The 27,152-nt window shown below is 44.8% G+C and overlaps 1 protein-coding gene and 1 long non-coding RNA gene across 4 annotated transcripts in view; one reads left to right on the forward strand and one right to left on the reverse strand.

Annotated features, from left to right (window-relative positions):
• The window catches only part of TCP11 (t-complex 11), a 47,648-nt gene that overhangs the window by 14,059 nt on the left and 6,437 nt on the right, over window positions 1-27,152 (reverse strand). Inside the window, exons 1-3 of one of the 3 annotated variants that reach the window (XM_027524410.1) lie at window positions 13,234-13,449; window positions 13,034-13,130; window positions 4,041-4,161 (exon numbers count right to left, since the gene is read on the reverse strand). In XM_027524410.1, coding sequence (XP_027380211.1) covers window positions 4,041-4,161; window positions 13,034-13,080 — 168 coding nt within the window. In that variant the 5' untranslated portion in view covers window positions 13,081-13,130; window positions 13,234-13,449. Of the gene's footprint in view, window positions 1-4,040; window positions 4,162-13,033; window positions 13,140-13,233; window positions 13,450-27,152 lie in introns of those variants that run through there. The other 2 variants (XM_027524409.1, XM_027524411.1) reach the window with 2 other exon arrangements.
• LOC113881385 lies at window positions 3,935-11,381 on the forward strand. Its single transcript, XR_003508013.1, has 3 exons — window positions 3,935-4,022; window positions 10,671-10,792; window positions 11,086-11,381. It is a non-coding gene; the product is annotated as an uncharacterized LOC113881385 (long non-coding RNA).

Below are 27,152 nucleotides of genomic sequence, written 5' to 3' on the forward strand. Positions count from 1 at the left end.
TGGCAACCCACTCCAGTGTTCTTGCTTGGAGAATCCCAGGGATGGGGGAGCCTGGTGGGCTGCTGTCTATGGGGTTGCACAGAGTCGGACACGACTGAGCGACTTCATTTTCACTTTTCTCTGGATACATGCCCAGGAGTGGGATTGCTGGATCATACGGTAGCTCTGTTTTAGTTTTTTAAGGAACCTCATTATTATTTTATACATAGGTTGTTGGAAGTTAAATTTTACAGTTTAGCCTATAGGTAACAATATTCTCAATATGCCAGCATAACAATATGCCAAAATAACTCAATATGTCAGCAAATTTGGAAAACTCAGCAGTGGCCACAGGACTGGAAAAGGTCAGCCTTCACTACAATCCCAAAGAAAGGCAATGCCAAAAAATGTTCCAACTACTGCACAATTGCACTCATCTCACTTGCTAGCAAAGTAATGCTCAAAATTCTCCAAGCAAGGCTTCAATAGTACATGAACCGAGAACTTCCAGATGTTTAAGCTGGATTTAGAAAAGGCAGAGGAACCAGAGATCAAACTGCCAACAGCCACTGGATCATCGAAAAAGCAAGAGAGTTCCAGAAAAACATCTACTTCTGCTTTATTGACTAAACTAAAGCCTTTGAGTGTGTGGATCACAACAAACTGCACAAAATTCTTAGAGATGGGAATACCAGACACCTGACCTGCCTCCTGAGAAATCTGTATGCAGGTCAAGAAGCAACAGTTAGAACCAGACATGGAACAATGGACTGGTTCCAAATTGGGAAAGGAGTACGTCAAGGCTGTATATCATCATCCTGCTTATTTCACTGTATATGCAGAGTACGTTATGAGAAATGCCAGGCTGGATGAAGCACAAGCTGGAATCAAGATTGCTGGGAGAAATATCAACCTCAGATATGCAGATGACACCACCCTTATGGCAGAAAGCAAAGAGGAACTGAAGAGCTCTTGATGCAAGTGAAAGAGGAGAGTGAAAAGCTGGCTTAAAACTCAACATTTAAAAAACGAAGATCACAGCATCCGGTCCCGTCACTTTATCCCATCACTTCATGGCAAAGAGATGGGGAAACAATGGAAACAGGGACAGACTTTATTTTCTTGGGCTCCAAAATCACTGCAGATGGTGACTGCAGCCATGAAATTAAAAGGCGCTTGCTCCTTGGAAGATAAACTATGACCAACCTAGACATATTAAAAAGCAGGGACACTACTCTGCCAACAAAGGTCCATCTAGTCAAAGCTATGGTTTTTCCAGTGGTCATGTATGGATGTGAGAGCTGGACCATAAAGAAGGCTGAGTGCTAAAGAATTGATGCTTTTGAACTGTGGTGTTGGAGAAGACTCTTGAGAGTCCCTTGGACTGCAAGGAGATCCAACCAGTCCATCCTAAAGGAAATCAGTCCTGAACATTCATTGGAAGAACTGATGCTGAAGCTCCAATACTGTGGCCACCTGATGTGAAGAACTGACTCATTTGAAAAGACCCTGATGCTGGGAAAGATTGAAAGCAGGAGGAGAAGGGGACAACAGAGGATGAGATGGTTGGATGGCATCACCTACTCGATAGACATGAGTTTGAGCAAGCTCCGGGAGTTGGTGTTGGACAGGGAGGCCTGGCGTACTTCAGTCCATGGGATCACAAACAGCTGGACATGACTGAGTGACTGAACTGAACAGAATATTCAGTGGGACAGTGACTGAAGATATCTACAGCAATAGATATAACCACCATTGGGACTGTAAGTTTCTTCACTTGGGGAAAAAGATAAGAACTTGTAAGAGACACAGCTATGTCTTTTGTCTCTTTTTTTGGCCGTGCCTCGCAACTTGTGGCATCTTAGTTACCCAATCAGAAATTGAACCTGGGCCCTTGGCAGTGAAAATGAGAAGTCCTAACCACTGGACCACCAGGGAACTCCCTGGATAGCTATGTCTTATTAGGTAAAAACAGAATTGTTTTCAGGAATTTGAATGTGAGTAGAAGGGTATGGAGAAGGCAATGGCACCCCACTCCAGCACTCTTGTCTGGAAAATCCCATGGATGGAGGAGCCTGGTAGGCTGCAGTCCATGGGGTCACTAAGAGTTGGACACAACTGAGTGACTTCACTTTCACTTTTCACTTTCATGCATTGAAGGAGGAAATGGCAACCCACTCCAGTGTTCTTGCCTGGAGAATCCCAGGGATGCGGGAGCCTGGTGGGCTGCTGTCTGTGGGGTTGCGCAGAGTCGGACACGACTGAGGCAACTTAGCAGAAGGGTATATATGGAAGCTGAGTAACCAAAGGAATGGAATGTGACATTTATCAATTTATTGCCACTCAAATCCTCTCCAAATCCACCCTTCCCTTCTCTGCTCTGAGAAAATGAAGTCCTTTAAATATTTTTCCTTTACCAGATGGAACAATTGTGTTTCGTCTGTAAACTGCACTTTTTTTTTCTGGATTTACAATGTTGTGTTACAATATTGTGTTAATTCTCATTGTACAGCAAAGTGATTCAGACTACAGATACACATATAATAAAATTCTTTTTCATATTCTTCTCCATTATTTGGGCTTCCCAGATGGTGCTAGTGGTAAAGAACCTGCCTGCCAATGCAAGAGATGTAAGACACATGGGTTCGATCCCTGGGTCAGGAAGATCCCCTGGAGGAAGGCACGGCATCCCACTCCAGTACTCTTGCCTGGGAAATCCCATGGCCAGAGGAGCCTGGCAGGCTACAGTCCATGGGGTTGCAAAGAGTTGGACACGACTGAAGTGACTTAGCACACAAGCATACACATGATTTATAACAGGATATTGAATATAGTTCATGTGCAATCCAATAGGACCTTGTTATCTGTTTTATACAGAGCAGTTTGTATCTGCTAATCCCAAACTCCTAATTTATCCCCTTCCCCTTTCCCCTTGGAGAAGGCAATGGCACCCCACTCCAGTACTCTTGCCTGGAAAATCCCATGGACGGAGGAGCCTGGTAGGCTGCAGTCCATGGGGTCGCTAAGAGTCGGACATGACTGAGCGACTTCACTTTCACTTTTCACTTTCCTGCACTGGAGAAGGAAATGGCAACACACTCCACTGTTCTTGCCTGGAGAATCGCAGGGATGGTGGGGCCTGGTGGGCTGCCGTTTATGGGGTCGCACAGAGTCAGACACGACTGAAGTGACTGAGCAGCAGCAGCCTTTCCCCTTTAGTAATTGTAAGTTTGTCTGTTGAATAAATTCATTGGTAGCATATTTTAGATTCCACATACACGTGATATCATATTTGTCTTTCTGACTTACTTCGCTTAGTATGATAACCTCTAGGTCCCCCTATGTTGTGGCAAATAGCATTATTTCATTCTTTTTATGGCTGAATAATATTCCACTATGTATATGTACTCCCCATCTCCTTCACCCATTCCTCTGCTGATGGACATGTAGGTTATTTGCATGTTTTAGCTCCTGTAAACAGTGCTGCTGTGAACACTGGGTAAGTGTCAGAAGGTACTATTAATTAGTTTTCCTGGTTCTGGAAGCTCTCACAGCAGGCTCCTGTAGTCCACGTGGCTCTACAGGCAGCTGGCTCCCGCAGCTGAGAGGTTTCTCGAGTACTGGACTCCTGCAGAGCAAGCGGCTGCTTCTCCAGGGCTAGGCTCCTGGGGCACAGGCGACTACTCTGGCAACCAGCTCCTGCCATGCATGGTGGTCAACAGCACACACAGGCCAGAGAGCTCCCCTGGCAAATGAGTAACTGAGTCCTTGGGTGTTCCCCCTACCCTAGGGCTGAAACAGGACTCTCCTTTATCTTACATTCCAGCAGAGTTTTCTCTGCTTCTTACTAGCCCAAAGCCTTCATTTCTCCAATTCCCTGTTATAATAATTTTTATATTAAAACTTCTTTGTTGAAATTACTGAGTGATTTCTGTCTATTGATCATAGACTCTGACTGATTCATGGACCATGTTCAGTTGGGATTTGCTGGCCACTGACATTCCAGTGAGCAGGAGCTGTCCAGAAACTTTATATCTGCAAAGGTAAGGTTTGTCACTCACCTCTTTAATTTCCTTTAGAAGTTCAAGAGCACAGCTGAAGTCTGGCGGAGTAGCTGATAGTCGCTCTTTCAGATGATCCCAAAAGGCATCGTGCATGGTCTCTCTGATCCTGCCTTCCAGACTGTAAGAGGGTTAAATGAAGAAAATTATTTTCTCCACTCAAAAACTGCCATAAGGTCATTATCTACTAAGACCCAAACGATATTTGATTTAAAAAGAGTATACAGACAAGGGAAGGTAAGTATGGAGGGCAGCAGAGCTGAACTAGCTGGGGTTTTAGACTTGGATATTAAGGGCACCGGCACAACCTCTCAGAAGGGCTCCTCACGGTCTGGTGCAGCCACTCTCTGCAGTAAGAAGAACCCTGAACAGAGGTCAGGCTGAACGTTAACACTGATTCTGCATTTAGTGCAGAAAAGATGTGACTTAGTTTCCCTTTATGTACACATACAGCAAAGAACTAAGTGATCTTTCATTTTCTTATAGACTTAAATCTAGAAAAGGATTTTCCTTCTTTGACAACATCTATCTATTGCCGGGAGAAATATCAATAACCTCAGATATGCAGATGACACCACCCTTATGGCAGAAAGTGAAGAGGAACTAAAAAACCTCTTGATGAGAGTGAAAGAGGAGAGTGAAAAAGTTGGCTTAAAGCTCAACATTCAGAAAACTAAGATCATGGCATCTAGTCCCATCACTTCATGGGAAATAGATGGGGAAGCAGTGGAAACAGTGTCAGACTTTATTTTGGGGGGCTCCAAAATCACTGCAGATTGTGATTGCAGCCATGAAATTAAAAGACGCTTACTCCTTGGAAGGAAAGTTATGACCAACCTAGACAGCATTTTAAAAAGCAGAGACATTACTCTGCCAACAAAGGTCCATGTAGTCAAGGCTATGGTTTTTCCAGTGGTCATGTATGGATGTGAGAGTTGGACTGTGAAGAAAGCTGAGCACCGAAGAATTGATGGTTTTGAACTGTGGTGTTGGAGAACTCTTGAGAGTCCCTTGGACTGCAAGGAGATCCAACCCTGGGCGTTCATTGGAAGGACTGATGCTGAAGCTCAAACTCCAGTACTTTGGCCACCTCATGCGAAGAGTTGACTCATTGGAAAAGACTGATGCTGGGAGGGATTGGGGACAGGAGGAGAAGGGAACGGCAGAGGATGAGATGGCTGGATGGCATCACCGACTCGATGGACATGAGTTTGGGTAAACTCCGGGAGTTGGTGATGGACAGGGAGGCCTGGCATGCTGTGGTTCATGGGGTCGAAGAGAGTTGGACACGACTGAGCGACTGAACTGAACTGAACTATCTACAGATACTTCCAAATCAGCACATCTAAAACTGAATTCACTATCTTTCCCATACAAACCTGTTCCTCCTGTATTCCTAATCTCAATGGCACTACCATGTAACCAGTCATGGAAGCCAGAATATTGGTCTTTTTTCCCCTTCCAGAAAAGAGCAGCAGCAAAGGCACTTCAGTTAAAAAGGATAATCTTTTCAACAAACAGTGCTAGAACAACTGGACATCCACATGGGAGAAAATGAACCTAGACACAGACTTTTAATCACTACCTTCCACAAATAAGAGCGTAGACCTCAATGCAAAAAACAAACTCTAAAACTTCTAGAACAGAAGAAATCTATGTGACCTTGGGTTTGGCAATGACCTTTTAGATATACCAAAAACAAGATCCATGGAAGAAAAAAACTGGTAAATTGGACTTCTTTAAAATTAAAAACTGCTCTGTGAAAGTCACTGTTAAGAGAAGGAAAAGACAAGCTCCAATCTTTGCAAAGCACATATCTGATAAAGAACTAGTATCCAAAACATACAAAGAACTCTTAAAATTCAAGAATAAGAAAATAACCCAATTTTATTTTTTTCAAATTAATCTACTGGAGTATAGTCGGTTTATAACATTGTGTTAGTTTCTTTTATACAGCAGTGAGTCAGTTATACGTTTACATATATCCACTCTTTTTAAAAATTCTTTTCCCATGTAGGTCATTACAGAACAACCCAATTTTAAAACGGGAAAAGGTCTGAACAGACACCTCGCCAAAGTACATATAGAGATGGCAAACAAGCACATGCTGCACCTCGTGTCTCAGTGCTGTTGTTCGGTCCCCAAGTTGTGTCTGATTGAGACCCCATGGACTGCAGCACGCCAGGCCTCCCCGTCCCTCACCATCTCTCAGAGTTTGCCCAAGTTCATGTCCATTGAATCAGTGATGCCATTCGATCATCTCATCTTCTGTCACCTTCTTCTCATTCTGCCTTTGGTTTTTCCCAGCATCAGGGTCTCTTCTAGTGAGTCGGCTCTTCACCTCAGGTGGCCAAAGTATTGGAGCTTCAGCATCAAGTCCTTCCAATGAGTATTCAGGGCTGATTTCCTTTAGGATTGACTGGTTTGATCTCCTTACTGTCCAAGGGACTCTCAAGAGTCTTCTCCAGTCCCTCACTTCAAATGAGTCAATTCTTCAATGCTCTGCCTTCTTTATGGTCCAACTCTCACATCCCTACATGACTACTGGAAGGACCAAAACCTTGACTATACGAACCTTTGTAGGCAAATGATGTCTTTGCTTTTTAATACACTGTCTAGGTTTGTCATAGCTTTCCTGCCAAGAAGTAATCATCTTCTAATTTCATGGCTGAAGTCACCATTAGGGAATTGTATATTAAAGTAACAATGAGATACCACTGCACACCTATTAGAATGGCCAAAATCCAGAACACCGACAACACCAAATGCTGACCAGGGCAGGGAGCAACAGGAACCCTCACTCACTGCTCGTAGGAGTGCAGAGTGGAAGACCATCACTCTGGAGGATGGTTCCACAGTTTCTTACAAAACGAAACATTCTCTTTCATACAGTCCAACAACTGTGCTCCCTGGGACCTACTCAAAGGAGTTGAAAGCTTATATCCACACAAAAACCTAAACGTGGACATTTATAGTAGCTTTATTTTTTTGCCAAACCTTGGAAGCAACCAAGATGTCATTCTGTATGTGATGGATAAATAAACTGTGGTATATCCAGACAATGGAGTATTTGTTTTTATTTAGTTGCTAAGTAGAGTCTGACTCTCTTGTGGCCCCATGGACTGTAGCCTGCCATGCTCCTCTGTCTATGGGCTTTCCCAGGCAAGAATACTGGAGTGGGTTGCCATTTCCTTCTCCAGGGGATTTTCCTGACCCAGGGATCAAACCCGCATCTCCTGCATAGGCAGGAGGATTCTTCCACCAGGGAAGCCAATAGAATATTATTCAACACTAAAAAGAAATGCACTATCAAGCCCTCAAAAGACATGGAGGAAACTTAAATTTTTTTTTTTTTTTTGGCCATACCATGTAGGATCTTAGTTCCCCAATCAAGGATCAAACCCATGCCCCCTGCACTGGAAGCACAGAGCCTTAACAGCTGGGCCACCAGGGAAGTTCTTTAAATGTATATTGCTAGTTGAAAGAATACAATCTGAAAAGGCTACATACTGTATGACTCCAACTGTAAGAAATTCAGAAAACCTACAGAGATTGTGAAAAGATCAGTGTTTGCAAAAGTTTCAGGGGGAGGGAGGGAAGGATGAATAGATAGAACATAGGGAATTTTAGGGCAGTGAAATTACTCTGTATGATATGGAAATGATGAATACAGAAATGGTGAATAAATGTCATTATACATTTTCCAAAACCCATAGAATATACGTCACAGAAAGTGAATACCCCTGTAAACTTGAGTTAATAATAATGTATTAATACTGGATCATAAATTGTAACAAATAAACCACACTAATACAAGATGTAAACAGAGGAAACTGTATGTAGGAGAAAGGAGGGAATGTGAGAGCTATTTTCCATAAAATTAAACTATGCTAAAAATTGTCTATTACTTTTTTAAAGGAATTCACTTTCCTATGAATGCTTATTTAAATGACTTCTCTGACCAATACACTTAGGCTAATAAGAAAAAGAACCACTTGAAAATTCTGAGGCTGCACCTAGTTATTGCCAATAGTGATTGGTTTTCTGGAATCAAACATCCCCTCTTAGTAATGGATGCTCCTTGTAAAACAAAAAAGAAACAATACAAAGATGAATTAAACAAAAATCAAAATTCCTCTCCCAACACTGCAATCTCAATCAGCAACGGTAACCAACTATAATCTAACAGTCGATTGTGCACTAGAATCGGTTGTAAAGCTTTTCTCCTCATCCCATTCATCCACTCCATCTTCCAAGTTTCATAAATTGTTTTTGAAATGTCTCTGAAATCATCTGCTCCTACCATCATCTCTTACCTAGACTACTACAAAGGGCCATTAACTGGTCCCTCTCCCTTCAGTCTTGCCCCTTTTAATCTGTTCCCCACAAATTCATCCTAAATTCAATGACTTTTCTAAGATGCAATCCTGATTATGAGGTCATGCTCAGAGTCCATTAGGGGCTTCTTGGCATCAGCAGCACAAACAGCTCATATGACCCTCCTGATACTGCTCTGCCTCCCTGTCTAACTTCTCTCCTCCTACTTCATAACACTTCATGCTCAACCACACCAAGACACTTATTCAGTTCACACCACTGTGCCTCCAACCCGTGTCCTCTGCCAGGAGCATCCCTTCCCACCCAGACCACCTCTAAGACTCAAGTCATCATAGGCAAACCTGTTTCTTAGGCAGCTGAGAACTTTAATTAAACTCTATACACAGCTCTAAGTGAACTTACAGTCACTAATTCAACCATCTCTCCTACAAGTGTCTTGACAGCAAAGACAGTGCCTTATTTGTCATAGCTATAATTACCTCTATCTCCAGAAGTCAGCAATTTTCCCTGTCACATAATAAGGACTCAACAAATGCCTGATCAATGAATGGCCCAAATAAGGGATTTCCCAATTAATACAACTGTAGGTAACATTCTACTTTTGCTTTATTGACTATGCCAAAGCCTTTGACTGTGTGGATCACAACAAACTGGAAAATTCTTAGAGATGGGAATACCATACCACCTGACCTGCTTCCTGAGAAATCTGTGTGCAGGTCAAGAAGCAACAGTTAGAACTGGACATGGAACAAAAGACTGGTTCCAAATAGGAAAAGGAGTACATCAAAGCTGTATATTGTCACCCTGCTCATTTAACTTATATGCAGAGTACATCATGAGAAATGCTGGACTGGATAAAGCACAAGCTGGAATCAAGATTGCTGGGAGAAATATCAATAACCTCAGATATGCAGATGACACCACCCTTATGGCAGAAAGTGAAGAGGAACTAAAGAGCCTCTTGATGAGAGTGAAAGAGGAGAGTGAAAAAGTTGGCTTAAAACTCAACATTCAGAAAACTAAGATCGTGGCAACTGGTCCCATCACTTCATGCAAATAGATGGGGAAACAGGGGAAACAGTGACAGACTATTTTGGGGGGTCCCAAAATCACTGCAGATGGTGACTGCAGCCATGAAATTAAAAGACGCTTGCTCCTTGGAAGAAAAGTTATGACCAACCTAGACAGAATATTAAAAAGCAGAGACATTACTTGGCCAACAAAGGTCCATCTAGTCAACGCTATGGTTTTTCCAGTAGTCATGTATGAATATGAGAATTGGACTATAAAGAAAGCTGAGTGCTGAAGAATTGATGCTTTTGAACTGTGGTGCTGGAGGTGACTCTTGAGAGTCCCTTGGACTGTAAGGAGATCCAACCAGTCCATCCTAAAGGAAATCAGTCCTGAATATTCACTGGAAGGGCTGATGCTGAAGCTGAAACTCCAGTACTGTGGCCACCTGATGCAAAGAACTGACTCATCAGAAAAGACCCTGATGCTGGGAAAGACTGAAGATGGGAGGAGAAGGGGATGACAGATGAGATGGTTGGATGGTATCACCAACTCAATGGACATGAGTTTGAGTATATTCCAGGAGTTGGTGATAGACAGGGAAACCTGGCATGCTGCAGTACATGGGGTCTCAAAGAGTAGGACATGACTGAGCAATGAACTGAACTGAGGTAACATCATCCTATTAGACCAAAGTAAAGTCAACTGCCAATAAGGAGTGACTTCAAACTTCACTTATTCAGGTTTATGCATTATATCTATTGCCACTGGCCACTTCAAAGTGATTTTGTGTTTCCTCTAATAGTTTGCCAGAGCCTTTATTTTGAATATGCTTTTTCTTTTTTTCGGGTGCTATTGGTTGTGGAGACCTCTTTCTAGAGGCCTAATAAAAATGCATTTGTATGAAGCCTGTGCACTTGGGTAGGTTTGAAGCTAGGAAGATTTTGTTTAGAATACTCTTTTGCATGTAAAGCACACTTCTTCCCTGAAATTTTTATTGGAGAGATAAAGTGAGCCAAACACATTCTGTTGAAGGGAAATCTAGTCAGTTGCTTGAAAGAACACAGCCCAAATAAAATAAGGACTGACTAGGTTGAAAAGAAATGAACTTGTGATTTAAGAGTTGCTGCTTTTACAGTGCTTAAAGATAAGTACCGCAGGGAGAGTTTCAGTTTCTGCTACGTTCACCATCTCTCCTGAGATCTGACATATGCTTGTATGTTGTATGTTATAGATGTATGCTATATGACATCTGACCGTACGTTTGCATTTGACACACAGCATGTTCAATGACGGGTGCTCACCTAGCACAAGACACGATGGAGAAACCTTCGGACACAGAGCAGACGACCTCTTTCTGTTCTGCAGTGTATCCCCGTGTCATTTTTTATGAATGTGGTCAGGTAGAGTTGGTTTTGCTCTTGAGTTCTGAGTTTTTTTTTCTGGTCTCTTTTGGTGGGGTAGGGATGGGCTAAAGCCACAGGAAGAAAAATGTGATATATGTCTCCAGTATTTTGCTTTCATTTTGTAAGAAGAGTTGAACTAGTTTTGATACCAAGAATAAATGGTGGAAAATGAAGAAAAAAAAACATCTGTACTGCCTTACTTGAGAACCCAGCTCTGAACAGTACTATTTTCCTGTTTCGTTGCTCCCTCTTTCATCTCCTCTACTCATTTTTTCCTCCTCTCCTGACAGCAACAAACACATCTAAGCAGTGAGAGAGATGCGAGAAGATCTGGGCTTTGGTGAAAACCTGTTCCCAGAGAAGCTGTGCTTGGCGAGGCCATCTGTTGGTGAGAGCAGATCAGAGCATGAAAACCAGGGCAGCAACTTGGGGTGTAGAACATCTCCTGAAGCTGACAAATAACAAACGCATTTAAGGAAACTGAAGAATCACAAGCTGCCACTGTGTATCTGTCCACTGGTGGGAAATCAGAACTGTTTTAAAATGTAAAAATCTGACACTGAATTTACCCACTGAACTGCCAATAAACCAGCAAGTCATATTAATACTTACAATGGTTCTTATTTATTTATTGCAATGTCAATATAACTAAGGAGAATGAAAAATAAGGCTTGATGGGGATGCGGGAGCATTGTTTATCAACAGCATTTTGATCCTGATTCACAAATTAAGCTGATTTATGAAGCAGGGTGGGGGTGAGGGGACAGTTGAAAACACCACCATTATAAAAATTAATCTTTTCATCTTTGCCTGTTTAAATCTGCGACCACATAAGAGTAGTAGGAGTCATGTGGTGGCAACCAATATCCAAAAAAGACTCCAGAGATCTAGGTCCCCAGTGTTCACACTCTGGTGTGACCCTGTACCCTCAAGTGTTGCCTGGATTTGAGGGTTCCTTTTTAGCAAACAAAATGTAGCAGAGGCCATGGACATCTCTGCTGAGATTAGGTAGCAGAAAGACTGGTTTCTGTCGTAGGTGCCGTCTCTCACCCACCTACCCACTTTCTCGTGCTGGGTGAGGGAAGGCAGCTGCCATGTTGGGAGCTGCTCCATGGAGGAGCCCAGGAGGCAAGGAGCTGAGGGCGGTTCAAGCCAACCTCAACAGCCTGACAGAGGCTGTGTCAGTGAAGCCACGCCCAGATTCCCACCCACAGAAACTGGGAGAGAACACTGTTTTAGCTGCTAAGCTTTGGGGTAATTTATCATGCAGCAATAGACAGCTACTATAGGCTAATTCCTCCACATCTGTCAGAGAAGATCTGAAATGCACCTCAACTCTTAGTATTAACTGAGGTCCTAAAAGGAGATCAGTCCTGAGTGTTGTTTGGAAGGAAAAACGCTAAAAGCTGAAACTCCAGTCCTTTGGCCACCTCATGCGAAGAGTTGACTCATTGGAAAAGACTCTGATGCTGGGAGGGATTGGGGGCAGGAGGAAAAGGGGACAACAGAGGATGAGATGGCTGGATGGCATCACCGACTCGATGGACTTGAGTTTGAGTGAACTCCGGGAGTTGGTGATGGACAGGGAGGCCCGGCGTGCTGTGATTCATGGGGTAGCAAAGAGTCGGACACGACTGAGCGACTGAACTGAACTGAACTGAGAGTCCCCTGGTGGCACAGAGGGTAAGTGTCTGCCTGCAATGTGGGAGACCTGAGTTCGATCTCTGGGTCGGGAAGATCCCCTGGAGAAGGAAATGACAACCCACTCTTGGAATTTTCCAGTACTCTTGTTGGAAAATTCCACGGATGGAGGAGCCTGGTAGGCTACAGTCCATAGGATCACAAAGAGTCACACACAACTAAGCAACTTCACTTCAAAAGTCCCCTCCAGTATTCTTGCCTGGAGAATCCCATGGACAGAGGAGGCTGGTGGAGTACAGTCCACAGGGTCACAAGGAGTCAGATATGACTGAAGCTCGACTTAGCATGCACGCAAAGTGAACATCCCAATAACTGCTTGGGTTTAGTCCCTGGTTAAATAACATTTGCTTCATGACCCTCTGGTACTAATAATTATAATTTATTACTCTTCTGTTCAAGTTGTTGAGACCTCTTATGGCTTAGATTCAAACACTGATTGTATTCTTAAACAAAAATGCTTCAAGTCTAGTCAGAAGGCATTTGCGCTAAATACCCATAGCAGGATGAATAAAATGAGAAAATCAGAAGAACCTGTACCTGCCAGGAGGCAAAACCTTCTCTTCCATGCGGAAATCACGATTCATCCCAATCTCGCTGCTCAGCTTGGAAGCGTCATTAACTGTATTTCTCAGGCCTGTGACAGAAAGAAGGTATGATGTACACCCGAAACTAATGTTCTATGTTAATTATATCTCAACTGAAAAAAAAGAATGTAAAGTGGACACCAGTGAACTCACACAAGTCTGAACTGTGATTTTCTTCAGAGACTCACTGTGAGCGGCTCCAGACTGAGGCTCGTCCTAGTGACCTCACACACACTCCTCCAACCATTCCAACCAATTGTGTTTTCTGAACTCAAGGCCGCATGACAGATTCTCTTAGTAGCCCAGTGTGGGGATAAGGGAGGACAAAGAAACTATTTTATTATAAAAATAAAAAACAGAAAATGAAACTGATTAAAAACCTTTCTCCTGGGATTTCCCTGGTGGTCCAAGTGGCCAAGACTTCATGCTGCCAAAGTAGGCAGCCCAGGTTCCATCCCTGGTCAGGGACACACGCCGCACGCCGCAACTAAGAGCCCACACGTGGCAATGAAGATGCCTTTTGCACAGCATAGCCAAAAAAATTTAAAAATTAAATTAAAAAGAAACTCTTACAAAGTAAAATAATAAAGCAGCAAAAAAGTAATTTGCAAAAATAAACATTTATCTAAGGGTATTATGACTACACTCTCCTCTTCCTGTCTTTGATGGACATTAAATTCTCCACACAGAGGTACTGAATGGTGTCAATTTCACTTGGTCTTCTTAAAGTAGTTTCTAGAATTTAGGATTTCACAGACTAGTAAATTTCCAAAATGATTTTGAGCAAGGGACAATAACTTGCCAACTTTTTGTTTTGTCAAGTATGGACAGTATGAAAATAGCAAATAAACCACTCTACCACCACCAAAACCATCATTTCATAAAAGAAAAATAGTTTAACCTCCAAAAAAGCAGGAAGGGTCAGAATAAAGATTAGTCCTTAAAATGAATCAACTTTAGGTTTAGGAAAAACTCATTGCAGTATCTTTAATTCATTCCACTAAATCTTGCTAGGAATTTTGTCACAAAATGAAGCATTACTACAAACAAAGCCAGTGGAGGTGATGGAATTCCAGTTGAGCTATTTCAAATCCTGAAAGATGATGCTGTGAAAGTGCTGCACTCAATATGCCAGCAAATTTGGAACACTCAGCAGTGGCCAGAGGACTAGAAAAGGTCAGTTTTTATTCCAATCCCAAAGAAAGGCAATGCCAAAGAATGCTCAAACTACCACACAATTGCACTCATCTCACACACTCGCAAAGTAATGCTCAAAATTCTCCAAGCCAGGCTTTAGCAATATATGAACCGTGAACTTCCAGATGTTCCAGCTGGTTCTAGAAAAGGCAGAGGAACCAGAGATCAAATTGCCAACATCCGCTGGATCATCGAAAAACCAAGAAAGTTCCAGAAAAACATCTATTTCTGCTTTATTGACTATGCCAAAGCCTTTGACTGTGTGGATCACAATAAACTGTGGAAAATTATTCGAGAGATGGAAATTCCAGACCACCTGACCTGCCTCTTGAGAAATCTGTATGCAGGTCAGGAAGCAACAGTTAGAACTGGACATGGAACAACATACTGGTTCCAAATAGGGAGAAGGAGTACATCAAGGCTGTATATTGTCACCCTGCTTATTTAACTTATATGCAGAGTACATGATGAGAAACGCTGGGCTGGAGGAAGCACAAGCTGGAATCAAGATTGCCGGGAGAAATATCAATAACCTCAGATATGCAGATGACACCACCCTTATGGCAGAAAGTGAACAAGAAATAAAGAGCCTCTTCATGAAAGTGGAAGAGGAGAGTGAAAAAGTTGGCTTAAAGCTCAACATTCAGAAAACTAAGATCATGGCATCCAGCCCCATCTCTTCATGGCAAATAGATGGGGAAACAGTGGAAACGGTGACTGACTTTATTTTTAGGGGCTCCGAAATCACTGCAGATGATGCCTGCAGCCATGAAATTAAAAGACGCTTACTCCTTGGAAGAAAAGTCATGACCAACCTGCTGCTGCTACTGCTGCTGCTAAGCCGCTTCAGTCGTGTCTGACTCTGTGTGACCCCAAAGACGGCAGCCCACCAGGCTCCACTGTCCCTGGGATTCTCCAGGCAAGAACACTGGAGTGGGTTGCCATTTCCTTCTCCAATGCTAGACAGCACATTATTTTGCCAACAAAGGTCCATCTAGTCAAGGCTATGGTTTTTCCAGTAGTCATGTATGAATGTGAGAGTTGGACTATAAAGAAAGCTGAGCGCTAAAGAATTGATCCTTTTGAACTGTGGTGTTGGAGAAGACTCTTGAGAGTCCCTCGGACTGCAAGGAGATCCAACCAGTCCATCCTAAAGGAAATCAGTCCTGGGTGTTCATTGGAAGGACTGATGTTGAAGCTGAAACTCCAATACTTTGGTCACCTGATGCGAAGAGCTGACTCATTTGAAAAGACTCTGATGCTGGGAAAGATTGAAAGCAGGAGGAGAAGGGGATGACAGAGGATGAGATGGTTGGATGGCGTCACCAACTCAGTGGACGTGAGTTTGGGTAAACTCCAGGAGTTGGTGATGGACAGGGAGGCCTGGCGTGCTGAAGTCCATGGGGTCATAAAGAGTTGGGACACGACTAAGCAACTCAACTGAACTGAGCACTAGAATTTGGGAACCACTGTTCTTAGTACAGACCTAGTTGACAGCATTCTCATATAACAGGCATACATGGTAGTTATGATTACTTGGTATCAAGAGTGTCATATACAGTAAATCATCTTCTCACGATCTTTCAATAAAGCTTCATAATTTGTTCACAAAAAAGTATTTGGCTCCAAGATGTAGAGGGGATATAAAAGCACTAAGATTAACATTAGTTGATAATTGTTGAAATTGGGCAGTGACAAAACGGGGGTTCATCATTCCAGTCTCTGTATTTCTGTGTATGTTTGATTTCTATATGTAAAAAAGTTTAAAAATATAAAAAGGAAAAATAAAATTATCTCAGAAAAAAGGTTTCATAGGAGAATGCCTTTGTTCTTAGAAGATACATGAAGTATTTAAAATCATGACCCTATAACTTCAAGAAAAAATGCCTATGTATAATAAGAGAAAAAAACAATGAGGCAGAATATTAACAATGTGGGCATTCATTATTTTTTCAACAGAGTTGAAATATTTCAAAATAAAAAGTTAAGGATAAAAGATGACTGTAAAATTTATCAAAAAGCCACAGATGGCATTTCTGTTTAGGCAAACACAAAGGTTGAATGTAACCTTGGGTGACAGGAAGCTCTCTATTTCATCAGCCTCTTTAAAGTCTTTAGTTTCAGGCAAGATGGCAAAATACAGTCAAATATGCAAACAGACTTGCCGCTAATTCACCAAACACAAAATCAGAACTAAGAAAATCTTCAGAGGGAGATTGAGCTGCTTCTAGCAGTTTATTGAAGGACTGAGGAATTCATACACAGAAACACTTCCCAACTTTAACAGATCAGAGCTCAGAACCTGCTTTGACAACACTGGTCTGTTGTCCAAAGTACCACAGCGCTATGCAACTGCCACAGCTGCAAAATTCAGGAACGGGGAGGGCTCGAAGAGAAATCAGACATAAAAAGTAACTAAACAGATTTTTTAAAATCCAGATCCCAAGGACAAAGACATTTTCAAAATAACTTGTAAGTAACTTAACCAAGTCACCCTGGTATAAAAAATTTTGAAATTTTTTAAAAAGAGGAATTTGGTTATTCAGGTTAGAGCTCTCTTGTCTATGGATTCATTTAAATAACATCCTCAAGAACTTAAACTGTTTCTACCAAAAAAGTGATTTGCCACCCCACATCATGTTTGACATCTACTGAAAAGTACCTATGCCAAGGGAGGATTCCAAAACACCCAATTTGCTACTTTTCCTTAACCAGCAGCGACCCCGTGTGGCTACAAGAGAAAGAAATGGGACTGAATTTGAAGAATTTAACTCAGGTGGTTAAGGCTCGTGGGCAGGCCTTCCGATTGAGGACTACTTAAATTATCTGGTGATTATTATAAAAGAAATGCTGGATGAACCCCAGTGAGATCAGACCTAAAGAGTGGAAGAGACTTTGTGTCCCAACAGGAACAAAAAAGAACACTGTACTACTGTTGCTGTTCAGTGTGGAGTCAGACTCTTTGCGACCCCAAGGACACCAGGCTTCCCCGTCCTTCACTATCTCCTGGAGTTTGCTCAGACTCATGTTCATTGAGTCGGTGATGCTATCCAACCGTCTCGTCCTCATCTCCTCATGCCCTCTACAAGAGTGAGGCCTGAGCAGCATTGCTAATGCAGTCCACCAAGCACAGAGAGAACACTGGGCCCCTCTGGGATCACTTCGGGTCTTTAAACTCTACCCCAGGTGTCTGCCATGTTCCACCTACGAATTAAAAACAACAGAACACAAACAGGGCTCTGAACTGAGCCTCAATCTTGTCAGATTCAAGAAATCGCTCCTGGGTCTCGTCTTTTCTCCAGGACCCCAAACTCTCTGCAGATCTTCGGTTGAATAGGGTGCCTCTGGCCTGAAAGGAAGAGGCTGGGGTTGGAGGAGGTAAGGAAGGAGGGGGCGAGAGGAGGGTGGCGCTTCCCACCCGACCCTCACTGAGCACACCCTGAGGGCCGAGGCCGGGGTGGGGCGGGGGGGGGGGGCGGCTGGACCTACGGGAAGGGTGGTCCCTGAGGCTGCTTTTGTCTTCCCGGGTCGGTCCTGAGCTTTCGGGCTTACAGGGTCTGCTCTCTGCGTCGCCAGGGTCCTTCACGGGCACGTTTTCCTCCACGTCAGTCATCCTGCTGATGGAATCTGGGTGGGGGAGGTAAACGGGTGGCGGGGAAGAGGGCGCTTCAACTACCGCAGGGGTGGCGGGTGTGGGGCCCGGCCCGTCGCACCCGACGTGGACCCTACTAAGGCAGCTGGGCAGGCAGCTTCAGGAAGGGAAGCGGGCAGAAGGGCCCGGAGGAAGGGGAACCCGAGAAGTGAGCGCTGCCTCCACAAGCGGGACACTGCGGCCAGAGCAGAGCGGCCTTCCCCGCCCGAAGCGCCGGCCCCGGGGCCCCGCCAGGTCTCGGGCAGCTCCCCGGCCCTCACCTCTCCCTCGAGGCCCGCAGCTACTCGTGCGTCGGCGGGGCGGAGGCCCTCCGCTAAGCGCGGGCCGTACCACCGCGGAGGGGCGGCGGGGGCGGCGGCCGGCAGGGCCCGAGAGGTGGCGTGCAGGCAGGAGGGCCAAGCCCGGGCTCACCCCCCGCGCCCGCGTCAGGGTGGCACAGGCCGGGCTTTGAGCACAAACCCCCGCCCGTCTCCGGGGCAACGGGGCGAGGCACGTGCCGCCGCCGGCGGGTGGAAGCCGCGGGCCGAGGGCCTCTGTCCTCGAGGGCTCGAGGCCTGCGGTGACCTGAGGGCTCGAGGCCTGCGGTGACCTGAGGGCTCGAGGCCTGCGGTGACCTGAGGGCTCGAGGCCTGCGGTGACCTGAGGGCTCGAGGCCTGCGGTGACCTGGCCCGTCCCTGCCGGGCATTTCCCGCCCTCCGCGAAAAAGATCACCTGGAACGAGCGAGGAAGGGAAGGCGCACTGTTGTGTTTCTTCAGCCTGTTCAGAAAGCTTGAGAAACACAGGTCCACAGCCAGGCAGGTGGTTTCCTTAGCCCTGGGCTCATTGCAGGAGGAGCGCCCTTCTCCCATTCTCCAGATGTGGAAGCCGAGAACCCTGCTGGGTGCTGGTCGGAGCAGGCGTGGGGACTGGGAGGGCGGTGTCCTGGGGCTCATGTGGGTGTTGAGGTCGGATCCCTGAGCTCCAGGGAGCACATCGCCGGCCTTTCTGGGTTCCTGCTGCCCCTGAAGTGATGTGAGGACCTGAGGTGACCCCTCCCCCTCTTCTCCAGTTCCGTGTACTTTGGGGGGGGTGGCGAAAAGGAAATTTTCCACTCCACATGCTCCCATCGTTCTTTATTACTCTGACTTGATTTCTTACCACAAAAGCTTACTTTGAAAATAAATAAATAAAACAAAAGATGAAAGTATTGCCTCGTAAGAAACCAAGTTCTCATTATAACCCTTGCCTTGTTAGTGTGGAATGTGGATTTTTCTTGCACAACTCCCACATTTTGAAGGGGAAAATTATGAAGAGATCCAAGAACATTTCTGCTTAAGAAAATCCACTTCGCTCTGAGGCCCAGGTAGAAAGGAGGGGAATGGCCTGGCAAAGTTACTGTTTAGCCAGAGTATCTCAAACCAGTACATACTAAACCTGCCCTTTCCTCCTCATCACCTTTTCCTGGTATTTCCCTCAGGGATGTCAACTGTGAAGCAGGCTGGCCTACTCCCCAAAGCCTGGAGAAGTGGGAGGAAGTTGCATGATTTGAGCCAAGTTCAATGAAAATATTTTTCGTTATTAGGGAGATATGTAGGTTAGGTTGTTGATTTCTCTTTTAAAAAAATTTTTTTTCCCAGAATTCTGTTTGTGCATTTTTATTTCTGGGAGAAAGTTTTCAGAATGACACCAGTTTGTTTTCCCACAACAATGGTATTGCTGTGACTCTCCCTAGTGATGCCTGAAATTACTGTACTTGAGCAGTTCATCTATATATATCACACAGCCCCTTTAGGTATCCTCCTCTTACCCAAGCTATGGGGAAGGGGCAGCAGGAGGAAATAGCAGTGCTTGAGCGCATGGATGGGGGGCGGGGGGGGGGGGGGGGGGGAGACCGGCCAGAAGAGAAGGGAAGGAAGGAGGCAGGAGAGAATGCCAGAATTGGAGTTCCTCAGGGTCAGCGTGGGGACAGCATTTCATGATCTTATCTCGAATAGTTATCAGAACCAACTAGGCAAAAGTTAGAAGTTGAGGAGAACAGAAAGATGATGTAAGAGATAAACTCTCCTTCCCTTTGGGATCTTAGTTAATAATAACTGATTTTTGTTTAATGATCTACAAAACGCTTTTACATTGCAAATCCATACGCTCTGCACACAATTCTATCTTTTCAGTAGGCAAGGCAGGTGTTATATTGGACCATTTAATAGATGAGCAAACTGCGGGTCAGAGAGATTTCAGGGCGTTTCCCAAAGTCACATGGCAAGCAAAGTCTTGACTCTTGATCATATATTTTTTAATAATTCACGCCACCTGACTGGCTGAAGAGCTGTATAAACAAGAAAATACAACTAACATGTATGTATGGTAAGTCCCAGAATGGAGTACATGGAAGATTTGTTACTGGAGGTCAGAAAAAGGGTGAGAGACCTTCCAGATGTCGGGATCAGTTCAAACCCAGCCGTGAGCCAGAATCCTAAGCAAGATTGTGTAACCAATTTGGTCTTTAGAAATGGGTTTCTTGTTCAGCCTGGCTCCCCCTCAACCTCAGGACCCCTCTTTAAACTCTCATAATGGGTGAAAATGGATTTTCCATATATGTCCATCCTTTGGTGGGAGTGCCCCTCCCGAGTAACTCAGCACCTTTACCCTATTAAAGTGCACATATTTTAAAAGACTCATAAGGCAAGTATTTCTCACACAGCCCAAGGACAGAGCAGAAGCCCTGTTTCCTCTCACACTGCAGTGTGCCCAGAGCTGTCCACTCCAGGGGGGCCGTTTTAAACTAAGATGTCATATGTTTGTTTTAACACTATTTGCTCTATTTGCTTCTGGCAAATCTTTGAGTAGCATTCTTGTTCAAAGAGGAAGGGCTTCCTATACTTACTGGCACACCTTTGTACCCCTATGGGTGCAGATACCCCAGTTTGAAAAGTAGCCTAAGGGAATTTCAGGCCAGCAGCTAGAATCTTCCTACTTCTCAACCACTTCCCCACATATGTGTGCTTTAACACAAGCCCAAGAGTATGACCTATCCTCATTCATTAAATACGATCCTGGGTACACTTTCCCACAAGAGCAATCTATACAGAAAGTTGATCCTACCACAAAGACATTCTGAAAGAGGGGTGGTATAGAGAAGGATGTCCGTAAGAGGACCACAGAATTTAAGAGGAATCCTGAGTATTGGATCTGCTAGCTAAAACAAAATAACAAAAACAAAACACGCCTCATTTTACAAAGAAGCGTCTTAGGTTCAGTGAGGTTAAATGACTCGTCTAAGGTCACCACCAGTTTACAGAAAATTTAGGACTAGAACCCATATCACAGTCTGTTTATTCCATAATATATAGAGCTAAGTAAGAGTAAAAGCTAATATGGTAAATAAATATTTACATTTCCTAAAGAAAAATGTAAATGATAGGCCATGGAATGGAAATAGTAAGGGATGATGTTAACTAGAGGCCCAGACTGCAAGTAGCGTGGAGTACAGTGGAAGATAAACAGCCAACTAAAGTGGTAGGGACACGTAAATACAGGGTGGGACGTTTAAATGGAACCATTTGGAGTCATGTAAACTGGGATCGACTTCATTATAGCCTCCCTTATGGTACAGAACCGCACGTCAAAAACTATTTGCTTTAGTCTCTTGATAAATGTGTTTTCTTCACAGAACCCAGGAGGAGTGTGAGAAGGGTCGAGGTGATCTGGGGCGAGTCTGGACGAGGCCCTTCGAAGCTCACCTGGACGTGTGATGGATGGGAACTCATCACAGATCTTTTCAGGGAAGGGGTTCCAAGAGAAGACAAAGCAGCCATGCTGGGGACCTCCTTCTCCAGTCCTGCTCCTCCCTGCACCAGGGTCTTCGCACACACCGCCCCTTCCTCTGACCCCTGTTCACCCTGCCCGCTCCCTCTCATTCTTCAGGTCTAGCTCACAAGGCATAACTCCCTCAGAGAACCTCCCATGGCCCTCCGTTAGTTTCTTCTTTTTTTAATGTGGTAAAAGTCACATAATAGAAAACACATGTAACCATATTTATGTGTATAGTACAGAGGTACTAAGCACATTCGCACTGTCGTGCAGCCCTCACCATCATCCATCTCCCGTATTTTTCACCTTCCTAACTCTGTCACCATTAAATACTAAGTCCCCGTTCCCCCTCCCCACCCCCTAGCCCCTGGCATCTATGTATGGACCTTCTGCCTCTGTGAATTTGACTATTCTAAGTATCTCGTATAAGTGGAATCAAACAGCATTTGTCTGCATCTACTGTATGCTGGGATGCATTTTTAAGGTTAACTTAATAATTCTCTTGCAAAGAGACATTTGTATATATGTCAATATATATGTGTATATATGTCTCCAAACCGGAGAAGGCAATGGCAACCCGCTCTTGCCTGGAAAATCCCATGGGCGGAGGAGCCTGGTAGGCTGAAATCCATAGGGTTAGGAAAAGTAGGACACGACTGAGCGACTTCACTTTCACACACTGGAGAAGGCAATTGCAACCCACTCCAGTGTTCTTGCCTGGAGAATCCCAGGGACGGGGGAGCCTGGTGGGCTGCCGTCTATGGGGCTGCACAGAGTCGGACACGACTGAAGCAACTTAGCAGCAGCAGCAGCATGTCTCCAGACAGACATGTGTATATATGTCAAACTCTGTTAGCCTCTGTCAACACCTATTCCTTTTTCTGCACAGCAGTCACTGCAGTTTGTCCTTACCCGGTTGTGCGTGATGAACCCCGACGGACTGTCTAACTCCACCGGGAGACTTTGAGTTCTCTGGGAGCAGGAACTGTATGCACTTCACTCACATAGTCGGCATCCCGCCAGTAATTGTCAAATGAACACACAGGCACAAGCAGGGGAGGCAGCGGTGCTGGGGGTCAGGCAGAGTGTCTCTCTGGGCCCAGTGGGTTCCTTAACGGGGCCCATCTTTCTCTTTTTGTCTCGCAGACATGTTTCCTCTTTTTCTGTGTCTCCTCTGTCTTTAGGGCCCTGTGAATCTTTTAAACCAGCAGAGGCAACATCAGAGAGAAGAGGGAGGACATTTAGGGTCCTGTGACAGGGGGTGGGGGTGTCCCCCTGAACTGGGAGGTGGCAGCAGGGGGCAGTGGCACCTTGGGAGTAACTTCCAGGGGCAGGCTGCTTCTCTCTCTCTCTAGAGTAAGCCAGGGTCAGCAGCAGCCCAAAGCCACAAACACTGACTTTGAAAGCCCTCCTAAGAGCTGCATCTCTCGACTCCCCCAACAATCGCGCCTTGTGCCCGGGACACGGCGCGAGTCACACACTTAGAGCAGTTTCCACTGAACTGCATTCAGTGGGTTTTAAACTCTGGGGAAAGCTGGCAGCCTTTTTGTGGTTTTTTTTTAAAAACTAGTTAGAGGGACAATTAAACCTTTATGGGCCCCAGAATGTACCTATGCAGACATAAATAAGGATCATTCTTCGTCACCGGAGAGAATCCACTTTCTGGCAACAGATATATTTTTCTGCCATCGCAGGACAGAGTTGAGCTCACGTCTGAGGGCCTTTGTGATTAGGGCAGGTGATGGGGGTCAGCGTGAGCAGAGTTAGAACGTGGACCCTAAGTTCTTAAAATGGACACATCGTGGGCCTCGGGCTTAGCTGGTCTGAAATAAATCACAAACTCCCAAAGCCTTCCCAGAAAGCTGCCAGGATTTTAGGCCAAGAACACTCATCTTGCTTCCTCCTTGTGTTACTTTGGGCCAAAAAACGGTCCATTTGTCAAAGAGTCCTGACTTCTTTATTTCCACTCTTACAACACAACACAATGCATTCACATGTTTACAGTGCAATGTCCTTGAACGGTCGGGATGATTTTTTTTTTTTAATCTAATAATATCATTAAATGCACCAGGGGGCTCTCTCCTTAAAGGAACCTTTGAGGAAAACTCTTTTGTTAAGTGAATCAGTCTTTTGTAAAGCAAATCATCAGCCACCAATTTGTTCTCCAAATCTGAGATTTCACATAAGAGATTTTCTTAAACCAGGCCGTCTTTAAATGGTGGCCTGTGCATTTTCTTTTATTTTTCTGACTTTGCTAAAGACAAGCTCTTCCTGAATAGACATTATTGGACCAGGATGAAGGAATCTCAAACACTTGAGAAATAAATCAGTTTCAATCATTCCCGTCATCCATAATTCTTTAGAACCGCCAGCCTAAAGCAAAGTATAATGATCTCCTGACAAAGAATCCAGCAGCAGATTTGAAGGCCAGTTTATTTGAAGTCAGTTTCAAAAGAAATGTAGAAAACAAGGTTTTGCCTTTTTTTTTAAGTTATTGTCGTGGGGGTTTGTGTGTGTGTGTGTGTGTGGTAGAATTCATAGCATAATATTTATTATTTTAAACATTTGTTTATGTGTACAATTCAGTGGCATCAAATAAATTAGATCCACAATGTTGTATAACCTTCACCATTACCTCCCCAAACTTTCATCATCCCCAACACAAACTACGCACTAAACAGTCCCTTCTCCTCTCCTCCAAAACCCCCTCCCTCAGGTCATGGTCGTCTATATCGTATTTTTTGCCTCTAGGAACAGGGAACAGTTTAAACTTCAGTTTACTTCAGGACGTGTGTTCTTCGCATGGCCGGCGGGGAGGATGGGGCGACCGTGGCCATCCTCTTTCTCACCCTGGGGACTCTTCCCAGCACCGCCTCCCCCCGCCCTGGTCCTCCACCGACGGTGTCTACTAGATGAAGCCAGAGCGCATCTGAACGGTTTAAACTTGCAAAGGGGCTGCAGCCCCCTGTGGGAACAAAAAGAGGTCACTGGGTCTGAGTCTCTGTTACAAGCTCAGGAATGGCAAGAATTTTCTGACTTCAATAGTCTGAGGAAGTAGACGGCTGTTGTGGTGTCTGAAGCCTGCTTGGAGCCTGCATGCGGCCCACTTTCAGTGCCTGTCAGCTACAGAGTGAGTACCTGAGACCCCTCAGAGCTCAGGCTCAGAGAGATGGAAGTGCAAGAAGGACCGCGGAGGGCTCCTCGGACACCCTCAAATTCTATGCCATGAAATTTCTCAAATTGAAAAACACTGGTTAAACCACTCATAACCCTTGCAGACCCTACATCTCTTGTACCCATCTGTGACTGACAGAGGCACACTCAGAATGACTCACATCTGTCAGTTTGGGTGCTCCCTTGCTCACGAGGCTTGGAAACTCTCAAAGGAGTGAGCCTCCTTACTTCTGCGCTCCGGCCCCCACCTCCCGCCCTTCCCCAGCGCACAGCTCAGGATAACAGGAGACTTGGTTTATTAAATCTGATTTTAATTGTTTCAAGAACTACACAGAGCCTTGCCTCACCAAGCCTGGGACTGTGAGCCTGCCAGAGGTCCTTGGGACAACTGGGGAGAAGTGGTTCCATGGCCACAGAGAACAGTGAGCCACCGGGAGGTGGAAGGGGAATCCCCACAAAAGCAGGCAGACTTCGGCCGCCCACATGCTGGTGACCCTGGGCAGGTCACTTCACAGCTCTGGCCTCATTTCTTGGAAGCTGGGTGGAAGTGCCCCCCAGTTATGAGAATCTGCGGCAAGTGGAGGAGAAGCAAGGCTTTCTGATAGCTTGGATTCTTGAAACAGGAAATAAGACTCTTTGTTTCCCATAGGTGCTGATATTAATGAAAAGAAGGGCTGCAGAGAGGCAGAGGAGGAAATCTGGGGAAAGGAGGAGGAAGTCGATGGTATATTTTAGATTTAGGGACAGATTGAGAATGAAGTTTTGGTTGGATCTTGGTAAGAAAATATTCAGCAGGCAGGTGGAAATAAGCAGGCAGAACTAAGGAGAGAGATTGAGACTAACTGATAACAAGAATGGTGTCAGAGGGCTTCCTCTGGTGGCTCAGTGGTGGAGAATCTGCCTGCCAATGCAAGAGGCAAGGGTTCAATCCCTGATCTGGGAAGATCCCACCTGCCGAGGAACACCTAAGCCCTCGGGGCTCTACTATTGAGCCCAGGCTCTAGACCCTGTGCTCTGCAACAAGAGCCCGTACACCACAACGAGAAAGTAGCCATCATTCACTGCAACTAGAAAAAAGCTCACGCAGCAACAAATATCCTGCACAGCCATTAAAAAAATTATTTTTTAAAAAATGGTGTCAGGACTCATCGTTGCTAGATGAAACAGTAATAATAATGAGGCAACACATATCAAGTTCTTACGATGCGTCAGGCCCTCAGGGAGCCCTTCACACAGATGCACAGCCATCACTCTCACAACAGCCTCATGACAAAGATGCTGCTTTTACACCCACTTAATAGATGAGAATTTAAGTATCTTGCACAGGGTCACACAGTGAATAGTAAGGCAGGGACTTGAACCCAGGGAGTCGGACCTCAGAACCCTTGATCAGTCTTTTTATCACCTCCGGAAAAGTGGAGGTATTGGAGCACACAAGAAAAGCCGTGCAGATGGAGGATAGAACCTTGACAAATGCCTGTAAGTGGTACTCCAATTCTTCAGCTGGGACCTAAAGTCAGATTCTGAGAAGATGAAGGTGTGGGTCAAAAACAACCCAAGTGGGACTTCCCTGGTGGTCCAGTGGTTAAGACTCTGCTCCCAATGCAGGGAGCCCCAGTTCAAGGCCTGGTCAAGGAACTAGACCCACATGCCTTGACTAAGAGTTCTCAGGCTGCAACTAAAGATCCCACATGCAGCAACAAAGACCTGGTGCAGCAAAAAACAAACCCAGGTGTACCTAGTAAGGTGGTGGATTAGACTGTCTCTGCACATGTAAATAATAACACTAATAATAAATAATAATAAATAAAAACTATGTGCCAGGCACTGTTCTAATGGGCATCACATACATTCTCACTTAGTCCTCTCACAAATCCTACAAAGAAGGTGCCCATTCTACAGGAATGGAAACTGAGGCTCCAACAGCTTAAGGGACTTATCCAGCTAGTAAATACCAGAGACAGAAACTCAAAGCCAAGCTGTGTGCACAGGCAGCTGGCTCTAGAGTTGCCTCCCCAGAGCAGTCTTTCCCAACTGCCCTTCAACAGTCACACAGTGAAACCTCTGAATAGTTCTGATATGTTTTGTATAAGGTGACTCCCTTGAAACAGTTCATAGTTGAAACCAGTATTTGAAGTCAATGCTTCTAGAAGTCACCAAAGGGCTATCAGCTGCCTTGAACCAATGTTGAGATTTACTAAGTGAATATTCTAGTTAATACAACCCAACTAGAATGAAGCATTGCCTCTTATTTCTGG

This window comes from Bos indicus x Bos taurus, chromosome 23 (assembly GCF_003369695.1).
Source record: "Bos indicus x Bos taurus breed Angus x Brahman F1 hybrid chromosome 23, Bos_hybrid_MaternalHap_v2.0, whole genome shotgun sequence".
Classification (NCBI taxonomy): Eukaryota; Metazoa; Chordata; class Mammalia; order Artiodactyla; family Bovidae; genus Bos; species Bos indicus x Bos taurus.